At 42.3% G+C, this 13,230-nt stretch overlaps 1 protein-coding gene across 2 annotated transcripts in view; it reads right to left on the minus strand.

Moving 5' to 3' along the window:
* Positions 1 to 12,549, minus strand: part of igsf21a (immunoglobin superfamily, member 21a) — a 360,747-nt gene extending 348,198 nt beyond the window's left edge. Inside the window, exons 1-2 of one of the 2 annotated variants that reach the window (XM_050038823.1) lie at positions 12,398 to 12,549; positions 12,113 to 12,306 (exon numbers count right to left, since the gene is read on the minus strand). In XM_050038823.1, coding sequence (XP_049894780.1) covers positions 12,113 to 12,251 — 139 coding nt within the window. In that variant the 5' untranslated portion in view covers positions 12,252 to 12,306; positions 12,398 to 12,549. Of the gene's footprint in view, positions 1 to 12,112 lie in introns of both variants that reach the window. The other variant, XM_050038824.1, reaches the window with a different exon arrangement.
* Positions 12,550 to 13,230: the final 681 nt, after the last annotated feature.

A 13,230-nucleotide genomic window follows, 5' to 3' on the forward strand; every position in this document is an offset into this window, starting at 1 on the left:
AAAATTCGCTTAAAATTTGCAATACTTTTGGATGGAAACACAGTTATTGACAGCTTGCTAAATACATGAGGTTACTTCCTGTATATTTTGACCTCTGCTAATCTGTAGTGTGGTCCTGTGCAGCTACCGTACATATGTGACAAATGAACAGGAAGTGAAGCCTTTATCGTAAAATGTTCAGTTTGAGAAAACAGACAAGAGAACAGTGGAGCAACACAGTTGTTTCACAGTTATTCGTTCGCTGGCGTTACTACTGAGCCGACTCAACGTGTAGAGCAGTCTCCTGTCGTCATTAAGATGTGGTTATTTATAGAAGTGATTTGAGAAGAAGATGAAAACAACGCAGAACAAACATAGCCACTACACAATGAATATGTCATTGTTCCAGAGGCAATGTGAAGCAACACAGCAACCTTGTGTGTGTGTTTTTACAGTTCCCATTAAAATGAATTAATCAAATCAATGCATCCAGTTGTTAAAATGATCCAGTTAATTAATTTAGTGCCCGCTGATAAAGCCCCCTCCTTCAACTATATAATCACTTGACAAAACTCAATACACACAATGAGGGTGGCAGCAACCACATGTTGCAAAGACAGTGTTTGTGCAGCAGGTAAAAAACCCCACTCCGCCCCGCCTTCATGATGCGTCGTATACATGCCCCATGTATTTTAGCCGTATCCGTAGTGTGTCTTTGGACCTCCGTGGAAAGAAAGTTAGCCAAACCTATCTCCACACTTTGTTTTATGAAGCAACGCGTTGAGATGTTTTCATCATGTAGCATGTATGAGTCCAGAATAAAGCCCAGGATGAGCCGCAACGCAACATAGTGTCAGAGAGCAGAAGGGGGAGGAGAATTCCATCTGAAAAAGGTGACCAATGGCGGGCCTATACGCAGAGTCAACATCCTGTGAGTCAGACTACAACAATCAGATAATAATGTTCAAATATTCCCTGATGTCCTGCAGGGACTGCGTGACACCACAAAGAACTTTTCAGGTCATTTTGATTTTTCAGTGAAAGCTAGTTCAGTTTGAGCACAGTGGTGTACATGCACAAAGCCGGCTGAGGCCCTTCAACAAAAGCTGTCATTTCTGGGTCACCAACCTGTTTCAAGTTTTAATATGGCTCTTTCATCACATTAAATGGGATTTCAAGTTACAAAAGCTCCAGGCTCAAAGGTGAGCATTACAAAAATTATACTTTAATTGAAGGTGATCACAGAAGGTGACACTTGGTAGTCACACATACAGTATGGTATCTACAGTGACGACTGCTGGATGGGAGACATTAGTTTTTTGTCCTCTTCTTCTGTGAAGCTGTTAGATGCAGCCGAGCTACGTTTGTGTGGTACTGATGCTCTAATTGCGGTCAAAGTACTCCTCCTCAGACTTCTGATACATGACAGAAAGTCGCCATCTGAAATACCCAGTGCTGTCTGAGCCAGTCATGTGACATGTCACACCTGTAGCCTACACTCATAATGAAAATAAATCAAAAATATACATATGTTCCTGTGTACCCCAATATCTTACCAAAGCTACCACTGAATAAAAGGGGAAATCAACTGGGCGCCACCCCAGCAGCCTGAAGCGTCAGGGGCTCCCTGGCTTTCACTTGCACAATGTCACTCAAATTAACACGAACCAACCGGGAAGAGACAAAGAATGACCAAAAAAGAAACACAAAAGGACCACAAAGAGATGCAAAGGAATTGCAACGACACAAAATAACTACACAATCGGGCAGAACAACCACAGAGAGACATAAAATGACAAAAATAGGCACAAAATTACCTCAAAGAGATGCAAAGGAACTGCAAAGAGGCACAAATTAACTACAAAAATGGACAAAACATCCATAAAGAGAGATGAAACAACTACAAAGAGATGTAAAATGACAAAAACAGGCACAAAATTACCTCAAAGGCAACCAAGCGGCTACAAAAAGACAAAAAACAACCACAAGAAGACACAAAAAGACCACAAAGAGATGGAAAGGAACTGCAAAGAGGCACATATTAACTACCAAAATGGGCAAAACAACCACAAAGAGACATAAAACGAGTACAAAGAGACACAAAATGACCTCAAAAAGAACCAAACAACTACAAACAGACACAAAACAACCACAGAGAGATGTACAGCCACCACAAAGTCTGTATGTAATGCTCCTAAGTGGGGGCCTTTGCATATCTGTGCCCAGGGACCTATTGTCTCATCGTCCGCCCATGCGTCTCGCCTAGGCAAATAAAAATAGTCTCGAGATGACTCATGAGCAATAAATCAATAAATAAATAAAACACCTGCATTGTGCTTTGCAGGGATCACCAGTGTAAATGTACTCCAGCCAGTAGGAGCACTTACTGTAAGCTAAACAGGTCATGTAAGAAAAAAAAAAATTATTCATACATAAATGTATTTAAACAGTCACAACGACTGACCAAACAAACAATAGCAGAACAAAACAATGAGCACTGCTTCAAATCTGAGTATAATCATTTTATATAACTGCTGAAAGCTGCAGTGCTCATGCAAAGCCTGGTGATTGTTAGATAGTGGCATAACCACAGCCCATTTTCCACCCAATATCTCTTCTCACTTCCTGCGAGTCGAGACCGGCCAACAGTCACAGTGCACCGCGAAACCATCAGATCTAACAGAGATCCACAGCCTGTTAAATCTGTCAAAACTGCCATGATCCACAATCTACAAGCCGAGCCACAGGACTGCAATATGAGGCCAGATATTTTCTTAGATGCTTTATATCAACGGTGGAACAGAGGGGTTTAAATAAACTCCAAGAATACACAGTCTTTAAACTGAGGTTCAAACATGAAGGCGACAGGGAGTTGTGTTCAGTTGATTGGCACTCTATAATTTCACAGGCAACCACCTGTAGCTCTAATGTCACTTACTGTATGTGTCTGTATTGACTCCTTTTTCTGCAGTTTCACCACCATAAGTCAAATAACCACAGTGGTGGTGTTGGATGGAGCTGTGTAAGTCTGATTTCCATGACGTACTACCCCTTTGACCTTTGACAGAGTGAACATGAGTCCATGAACGTAGATTATTTTGCTCCTTATCCCTGCGTTATACCAGATTCAACTGGAAGCAAAACACATCAGTCCCATCCTGATCTACATAAAATCAGAGCGCCTTGTACTTTACTGCGTTGCTCTTTGAACCTGCACGCAGCTGCTCAAACCTGAAACCTAATACAGTTCCCCAATTTGCATTTAGCCTAGGACACAACACTAATTTGGAAAACATTAAAACAAGATATATACATATGAGCATCAGAGGAAAGGCGCATAATTGATTGCAGTGGACAGCAAATTGTCACTTGCTGTGAGAGTAAACAAGGAGGGATATTATTCATGAGGCTTTCAAGAAAAGCATTATCCTCAGTAGGAATTATGCAGAAGGACATATCTAGTATTACTGCGTAAGACACTTCATCCACAGATTGCTCTAAAAAGGGAAATGAGATACAGCATTAGAGATACTTTGATTTCTATTAGGTAAGACTGATCTGAGAAAATGGTCTAGGCCAGGGGATGAATATGAGTAGAAAGCCAACTGCTCTTGCCAGAAAAAAGAAGGCGTCAAAAAGCTGCAATTTGATATAATTTCAATTCAGTTCTGAACACTCCTATCTGTAGTTCTTAATCTCTTAGAGGAATCTCTGAAACCCTGTGAAGCAAGACTGTTCTTCCCTAAATGGTGTTGTAATACAGACAGTGAAACCACCTTGTGCCAACTTATTACAAAGGATCTTTCTTTTCTTTTTTTTCCAGGAGAGTGGTGGTGGAGGTGAAGTCATAAGGGCATAAAACAACTAACACACACACACAGAAAACACACACTCCTCATATCCACCGAAATCACAAATGGGACTGTAGAGAAAAGCAGCCCGTCTCTAACAGAAACCCAGAAGAATAACACAATTTCATCCCAATTAAATTCTTGGATGTTGGGTATATTAATATCTCCCCCAACAAGAAGTCATAAATCAAAACTTAACTGTGAACTATAAACCACCTCTTGAAAGGCAGCGAGTGATCTCAGAGCAGCAATTTTGATTAGTTAGTCTAAATGAGGCTGGACCAATAGATCATCTGCCTCACACAGTTTTTGGTATGTGTCCGTATCAAGGCATCAAGCATTGTTCAGCAGTGTGACAGGTGAAATGTTTAAATTTAGTGACATATGAATTTAAATTTAGGGGAGACCGGGTATGGTTGTAACCACAGGATAGTTGTAATAGTGCCAATTTCAACCCGGTCTCACTCCAAAGTTGTTGAAATCCAGCGCTTGGGCAGTGACTTGCATCATCAGACGCACAAAATAAAGCCGTCCTTTAACATCGGCATGACACATGGCCAGTCGCCACCCAGTGGAAATGCGTCAGGACAAGAACAACAGTTAAGGCGATGAAAGTCCAATTAGGGTGAGCTGGAGGGGCGGTGAATGGGTCCAACAAACACGGACTTTCACCCGGGAGAGCAGTGTTCACATCCCATAAGATTATAAAGCCAAACCCTCTTCTTTTTTCCTGAACCCAACCACATGTTTTTGTTGCCTAAACCCAACCCCGTGCTTTTGTTGCCTAAACCCAACCATGCGCATTTGTTGCCTAAACCTGACCATGGGTTTTTGTTGCCTAAACCCAACCATGTGCTTTTGTTGCCTAAACCCAACTACTTGTTTTTGTTGCCTAAACTCAACCATGTATTTTGTTGCCTAAACTCAACAACAGGTTTTTGTTGTCTAAACCCAACCATGTGCATTTGTTGCCTAAACCTGACCATGGGTTTTTGTTGCCTAAACCCAACCAATGTGCGTTTGTTGCCTAAACCTAACCATGTATTTTGTTGCCTAAACCTAACCATGAATTTTTGTTGCCTAAACCGGACCATGTGTTTTTGTTGCCTAAACCCAACCACAGGTTTTTGTTGTCTAAACCCAACCATGTGCATTTGTTGCCTAAACCTGACCATGTGTTTTTGTTGCCTAAACCCAACCACAGGTTTTTGTTGTCTAAACCCAACCATGTGCATTTGTTGCCTAAACCTGATCATGTGTTTTTGTTGCCTAAACCCAACCAATGTGCGTTTGTTGCCTAAACCTAACCATGTATTTTGTTGCCTAAAACTGACCATGGGTTTTTGTTGCCTAAACCTGACCATGTGCTTTTGTTGCCTAAACCTAACCACATGCTTTTGTGCCTAAACCTAACTACTTGTTTTTGTCACCTAAACCTGATCATGTGTTTTTGTTGCCTAAACCCAACCATGTGTTTTTGTTGCCTAAACCTAACCACGTGCTTTTGTTGCCTTAACCCAACCACAGGCTTTTGTTGCTTAAACCTGACCACAGGTTTTTGTTGCCTAAACCCAACCACGTGTTTTTGTTGCCAACACCAAACTACATGCTTTTGTTGCCTAAACCCAACCACACATTTTTGTTGCCTAAACCCAACCATGTGCGTTTGCTGCCTAAACCTGACCATGTGTTTTTGTTGCCTAATCCTAACCATGTTTTAGTTGTTGAAGGAAAAAAAAAACATCAATTCGGGGTGTTGTACCAACATAGTGCACTAATTTTGAAAGAGACTGTATGTAAATGCTTTTTGAAAACAAACTATGCATGTAACACACAGAACTTGACACAACGTCCCAGAACGTCAACAACCAACGCACCCAGGGTACCTTTGTGACGAGGTCAGAGTGAGAATGTGTTGCCACTTTCACTGAGAAGGGATGACCTATGAGTCATGTCAGACATTTCATGTCCTTCCTGGCCTTGCATGTGAAATTTCATATCTGTGTGTAGAAGTGGGCAGATTTTACAGCTAAACTATTTTCAGGTATAAAAGTAATTGGATCAAGTCTATATTTTAATTAGTACTAATACTGTTGGAATTAGAGTTATGTAACTTGTATTAGATTAGTATCTTGGGTACAATATGAGGCATTTCATCTTTGCTTATTTCAAACCACCGTGCTGCTACAGCACCTTTTAAAAAACTGTAACACCAATGAAAATGAAAACACACTTTATCTATCTTCTTCTTTCAGCATGCCAGCAGAGTTGTTGAGGAAACACTGATAGGGCTGTGCTCGCATACACACTAAAATCTGCATCAGATGAGGTGAGGCCGGAAAAACAGTAAGATCTCTCCCCCCCAAAAAATACTCTTTCTACCATGTGACATCAAGCAGATACTGCAAGAGATTACAAAACCTCAGAGAAAGGGAATCAACAGCACAGCTGCTGTGTGGGCTATCACTGCAGTCTCAAAGGGTTCAGTGCGCAGAGAGAGGATGTCTTGACTACTTGACTGAGGCAGTTGTGTTTTGGACTCACATCACGTGAGGTACTGAGCATCTGGCAGGTACAGGTTAGTGAGTTAGACCTCAGTAGGAGTTGGTTATTTTGTGTGTTATTAGTTTTTTGAATGAATTCCGTGACACATATGGAGAAGTTGGGAACATTGTCATTTGTTGTAGACAAATGAAGGTACTTTGTGTTGAAATTTGAGAACTCGAACACAAAAATTCAGCGAGTTATAGGTGCTGAGACAAAAAGTCTATCAACCATACCCTGTCTTCCTTATACATACAGTATTTCCGGCTGACTGCTTATCAAGCAGTGACTTGTCTCTGCAATTTACTGTAAAGCTGTGAATGTGTGATGTTGCTGATGCAGGCTATCAGACACCAAGCCACATCCACTTTTACCACATACTTTTACTAGGTTATGTTTATGTTGTTATATCAATCGTAGCTCAGTGTCTTATTGTTTCATTTTAATCACTGCAGATATTTGTGAAAACACCCGGAGCTACAAGGCCGCATTGAACCACTGCAAACAAAAATGTACAGTTTTTATCCTACGGGAGCGCAGGGAACCTCCAAATGTGGGGTAAACTGAAACACAGACTTTGTAAGTGGTTACACAGGGTCGACCTTTTCATACTTCCGGACAGTTGACCACAATACCGCCAAACAGTGACCCACGGAATTCCACAGAGATTTCAGTGGAGTTCAGTAACAAAGAGTGTTTTCGGCAGTATATTTCTTTGTCATACTTCCTTTTCGATTACTGAGCCATCTACGCAAGTCACCGAATCCAACCATATCATCCTCATAATAACACTCTTGTTGCCTAAAACAGTGGTTCCCAACTGGTGGCTCGTGGGTCTTTTTTGAGTGGACCGCAAGTGCTGCTTCCTGCTGTAGACTAGCTCGACCACATGGCCAAACGCAAGACTCTGACTATACTGAACTGTGTGGACCTTGAACTAAAGACTAAGGAGAAATCTGGACCAGTTGGGAACCACTGACCTACAACAAAGCACCGTTTTGAACTCTGTAACCAACTCCCAACAGGTGTTAGCTTGGCTTGATTAAATTTCCACACAGCGGGGTTAGCTGTAATGCAATGTCCCAGCTCAGCAACCTATAGTGCATTTTCTCTATTTTTGCACTTCAAACTTATGTTCAGTTTGAACTAATGTCCTGAATTAAACAAGATATACTTTGTATTTGTACATTCATACATTCAATACTAACATTTTGACATGTGGATCTAGGTTACCGAGTCTTTGTCCATGTATTTGTCCAACCATTGAATATCAACAATGTAGATGGAGACCTACAGTATACAGATAGAATTGTATTGAATTAATTGTGTTAAACAGACTTTTCCAGCACGTTACAACAACTGGGGCGACTGTGGTTCAGGAGGTACAGCCGGTCGTCCACTAATCGGAAGATCAGCGGTTCAATCCCTTGCTCCTCCAGTCCGCATGTCGAAGTATGCTTGAGCAAGATACTGAACCCCTTATTGCTCCCGGTGGATGTTCTAATGGTGTGTGAGTGTGTTAAAGCTGTGTAGAAGGTGGCACCTTGTACAGTAGCCTTAGCCACCAGTGTGTGTGAATGGGTGAATAGTGTAAAAATCACTTTGAGTGGTCAGAGGACAAGAAAGGCACTATACAAGTGTACGTCCATTTACAGCTAACCCCCTGCCTGTTACCATTGACCTCACCCATGGGCTCCGCTGTAACATTTCACTTCCATCACTTCTTGATGCAACTGTAGAAGAAAGGTAAGTTCTAGAAAAAAAAACAACTGTTCATTTGTTGCAGAGATGTGCATGTTGTTAGAATAAAATAAAAAATAATGAATATCAAACAGTTTTATTAACATTTAGCCCAAACTAAAATGTGTTAGGTTGTGCCCTGCTCTCCCCAATGTGACATCTCATGTGACACACTACAGCAAGTTCAAGACACTTCCACTCTTGCTTTGACCTGGTTGTGCTTTCCGAATTTAAACCAATAGGTCTAACTGTTGGGAAATGTGCTCATTTGCTTTTCTGCCCTTCAACTATCAGGCTACAGCCTGCAGACATTTATCTAGCTTGGCATAAAGACTGGAAACTCTATCCGAAGGTGGCAAAAAACAAAAAACTCCTCTAATGCTGACTAATTAACATGCTATATCTATTTGTTTAATCTGTGCAAGAGTTTTAAAAAAAGACCAGTTGTTATTTTATGGGGAGTTATGTGTCAGACTATTTCTTGGCTAGGAGCTGGACGTGAGGTTGCCAGGCAACGAGAAACAACTTCAGAAGTTGTCCCCAGCCTACAATGGTCTGTCACATCACCCCATTAAACCTTTTACACTATGGTTTTGCCAGAAATCACCTTTAGAGGTGCTGATAGTCGGACTTTGTCACTATTAGAGGCGAGCTGTTTCCCGCTGCTCCTAGTCTTTATGCTAAGCTAAACTAAGCTAAAGCTAGGTGCACAACTTAACGCACTGATGCTGACCGGAAGTCATTCATTCCAATGGAGGTGAAAATGACGGATAGTAACGGACTAGCGCGCAGCGCAGCAGCGGTTCCGTTGACCGTCGGACCTAGAGGTGTTGGAGTTTTCCTACTCGGGCGCTGACAAGATGGGAGAAATGGAGCGTAACGGTGCTGGAAGTAGGAAATAAATTGCAATCACAGTTGTAAACAAACAATATCTCATTTATTTATGCAAAAGAAAAATAAGCATAAGCTTTTTTTCCACTATTAAAAGTGATTGTTGACCATAGGTTGATTTCTATGTGGTTGATAATTACTCTATATTTTCGAATTTCGCATTCATTTCTATATCAGCTCTTTCAATAGTACACGACTCAACTCGTCTCAGTTCAGTTGGTACAGTGACAGTCAACATGAGAGATTTTCGCAGGATGATATTGCTAGCTCTTCTGCTAGATGACTTCGCTAACAGCTCTCGCCGACAGCACGCTAGCGAGCCGCCTGCATCTGGCCAGGTCTGTCAACAACGGAACCTCACGCCGTTGTTCTGGGGGTGGGGAATGCGTTGGGGACACGCTCCGTTAAAACAGGAAAAATAGGTTGTGCACCCAGCCTAAATGTCTGCTTGCTTTGGCCTCATATTTAACAGGCAGATATGAGAGTGGTGTCAATTGAATCATTTAACTCTGAGCAATAAAGCAATTAAGTCTATTTCCCAAAAAGTTTTTCAAGCCCTTGTCAAGCCAGAGGCCAATGCTGCTCAACTCTCTTGGATTGGATCTTATATCTATGAATGTTTGACCTACAGAGTAAGCTCTCTGGTGATATCGATTCTCATAATTGTGTGTCTGCACTGATGTTGCAAAAGTCAATCAGACTTGGCCAAGCATGTGCACTGGAGGCTGAAGACATGCTGTCAACATGGATATAAAATATTCCAGTGATTTAGAGAAGACGCAGGTACAAATCCTCGCCATCCATTTATGTCATGCAGAACACCAACTTACACGAAAGATTTTATATTTGTTTTTCTTTTACATCGCATGTCAGGGGAAATACACGACTCTGAGCTGATGTATAAATCAGCATGCATAAATTGTGTAAAAGCTCCAGGAGAAATACTGAGCCCACACTGCCACTCAATATGTAGCCTGCTCCTGAAACAGTGACTCTGTGACATGCTTTACAGCCAAACAAACCTCAGCTACTGAATTCCACTAGCCGAGGCTAGCTTGTAGGCACAGCTGCAAGTGAGCTGAGCCCAAGTTTCTAAAGGAAGAGCACATCTGGCAGACAGTAATGGTGCACGCTAACTGAGAGGATAAAAGAGTTTCTTTTTAAAATGAGATACAGTAAGCATCGTGTCTTAAAATATTGTGCTGACATGAAACAAACTGTTGGGGGGGAATTATAAATGTAGACATTTTACGACAGATGAGAGTGGAATCACTGACCACAGGGCCTCTCTTTGGGGACCAAATTCTATCTTAAGACACTCTGAAATAGAGGAACCTTGATCTTGTTAAAACAAACACACAGAAATTGAATACAGGTATAAATCCAAAGCGATATCCAGAAGACAGCAGACAGTTAATATAAAGAACAACGCTCGGGGGATAAAGCAGACAACAAAGGTGGAATCCAAGAGTATGCAGAGAATAAATCTATTTTGCTAAAACAGTAGTGACAACAAAAGCCAACAGAACCCACACAGTCTGACCGAAAGTCACTGCAACTCAAATCCCGCCAATTGATCGCTTAAATTCAACCTTTCCCTGTTTGTTTACATGGCAATCAATGTGAACTCCTGCATGGCAAAATCCTACAGCCGCTCAAGTGTGCAACGTAATCACACCAAAGTAATCTAAGCTATTGTGAACATTTCAAACCAGCATGATTGCATTATTGAGGAAGCCTTAAATACTTTACACAGGGCCTGTGTGTAAAGCTCAGCATCTGAGCAGGGCAGACCCGCAGGCATTTTATCACTTAACATTATGTTAAGCCCAGCTGGCATAATGATTTCCTATATGGGTCAGCGAAGGTCAAAAACACTTCAAAACAACAAAATCCTCGGCTAACAGCGGCAGGTTAACAGGTTAGTTTGTAAGGCGTGTTGCTCTGATGTTGTAGCCGGGAGTGAACTCTCCCTCTGAAGTCCTTCAAAAAGCACAGTGTTAGCACCAGTGCACCGAGCGTGAGCCTATAACTCCAGCAGAATGAAAAGGAGCCCTTACATACTCTTCCTATATTCCTCGGCGAGGGGAATCAAGTGCTTGCAGTGCAGTCTTGTAAGGCATGCTCTGATGTATGACACCATGTAGAAAACAAAGTGCCTCTGCAAAATGCCACAGGGACCATATGAGAGGAAACGCAATATGTCAACAGTAAGAAAACATGCTTAGTTAAGGCACCAGGCTCTTATCTGTTGCAAACATTTGGATAAAACACTGGCGTCCCTTAAAAAATATTGCAGTGTAACATCCCCATTTTAATCAGCCTCCCAAAATAGAAAATACAATCATGTGGAAGACAAGCCGAGTAATTCTTTAGGATACAGGCGACATATATTATTTCTAATCCAATTCATGGGGAAAGATCACAGTTGTGTTTTCATCCTCCAACCTCTAAACGCGTCAACGCAGCATGGAGATGGAGAGATGGAGAGAAAACACGCGACACTGATGCCACCGCTGCGCGGAGCGCAGAGAACAGGAATCTGCATTATTTTATTTTTAAATAAGGACGCACTTGAATGTTTTAAAAGGCAACAACTTTGATATCTGTTGAGCCCGGGCTGTGTCTGATGTGCACAAGCCACGATGACCACAACGCCGAGGAGTGCGCTTCGGCGTGCTTTAGTTGTGCGGTGCTCAGAAGTAGATGCTGTCATGCATGCTGGTCGTGATAGTCAATGCAGATGAATTAAGACTTAATACATAACGAGGCCTCCTGCTAACCCTCTTCTTGCATTCCCTTTGAGCACACCGACACCACGCACTGTGCAGCCCCACGGACTGAATCCCACCATTATTCATTCATTTCGCTCCCTCCACGACTTGATTGGCACGGAGGGGGGAAAGTTGGCATGAGGCAAGCGTGGCACCGATCGCCTCCATCCGGCTGTCCTGTTAATGGCCACTTTTACTGTCACACACCAAAAATCACTCAACTCATTGACAGTTTCGTGGAGGGGGGGGGGTGTTATTGTCGGAGCCCCCCACGCACGGATGCTGCGAGAGGTTCCGACTGTGTGGAAATGGATATGACAGGGTCAGACTTACCGACGGCTAAATCCAGTAGATCCGCGCACAAGAGCAAGCACAACGAGAAGACGGTCATCTTTCCCTTATTTTGCAATAAATCCCAAACTCCATTTGCGTTTACATGCTCTCCGGGTGTCGGCTGTGTAATCCCCACCATTCCAGAGGTATGCGATTGAAAGGTGCCCCCAAACTATTCATGATGCAGCTCAAGTCTAAGTGGAGAAATCGGGAGAAGTTGACAATGAATACAGCATTCAGAGCGGCGAGAATCGAGCATCAGATACCCCCAAAAAAATGACTCACAGGCTGCGATTATAAGAACAAGCGGAGTGGTTTTATTTTGTCCTCCCAGTTTAAACAATGGGGAGCTGCGCTGAGCCGCGGAGCACAGATAGGCTCTGGAAAAAACGGAGAGGTTTGGATGAAAATGTGTTCCTCAGTCACCTCTCTCTCCTCCTCTCTCCTCTCCCTCCCTCCCTCCCTCTCCTTCTCTCCTCCCGCCCTTCAGACAGACGCACAGTCATTCCTGATCACTCGCTCTTTTATTTCACACAATTTTCCTTAATCCTACCCTGGATTCAGACCACTCTAATTCTGGCCATTAAGCCGATTTATTTCTGTTGGATTTTTTTTCCTTGTAAAAAACGGGGTTTAAAGATCCTTATGCTCTGTGTACTATATATCCTATATTACAGGGAGACAAACATGAAGCAGCAGGAAAACCATTCCTACTTTAGCAAACAATCAGATATTTAATAATGAGAAAATATTTAATGATTTTTGCTTCTCTCGTCTCATTTTGTGCAGCCAAAGCAAAGAGGTCTAACTTTGTGTTGTGCAAATGTTCTTCAGCTCAGTTTGTTTTCGCTTTACACTCCAATATGCTGCATTAAAGGTCCAGTGTTAAGGATTAAGGGCAGGGGTCAGCAACCTTTACTGTTTACACTCTCCCCGCCAGAGTGCTGTTTTAAAGGACACATTCACACTGGAACTATTTGGTCCGCTTTACACAAAACCTGGTCCACTTGCACGGATAGTTCGGTTCTTTTGGAGTGGTGTGAACGCTCATTTGAACTATGGTGCAAAACAAGCCATCGCTGGTCCGCTTGAAAACTGTTGGTCTCGGTTCACTTGCA

The sequence above is a fragment of the Epinephelus moara genome, chromosome 24 (genome assembly GCF_006386435.1).
Source record: "Epinephelus moara isolate mb chromosome 24, YSFRI_EMoa_1.0, whole genome shotgun sequence".
In the NCBI taxonomy this organism is placed as follows: domain Eukaryota; kingdom Metazoa; phylum Chordata; class Actinopteri; order Perciformes; family Serranidae; genus Epinephelus; species Epinephelus moara.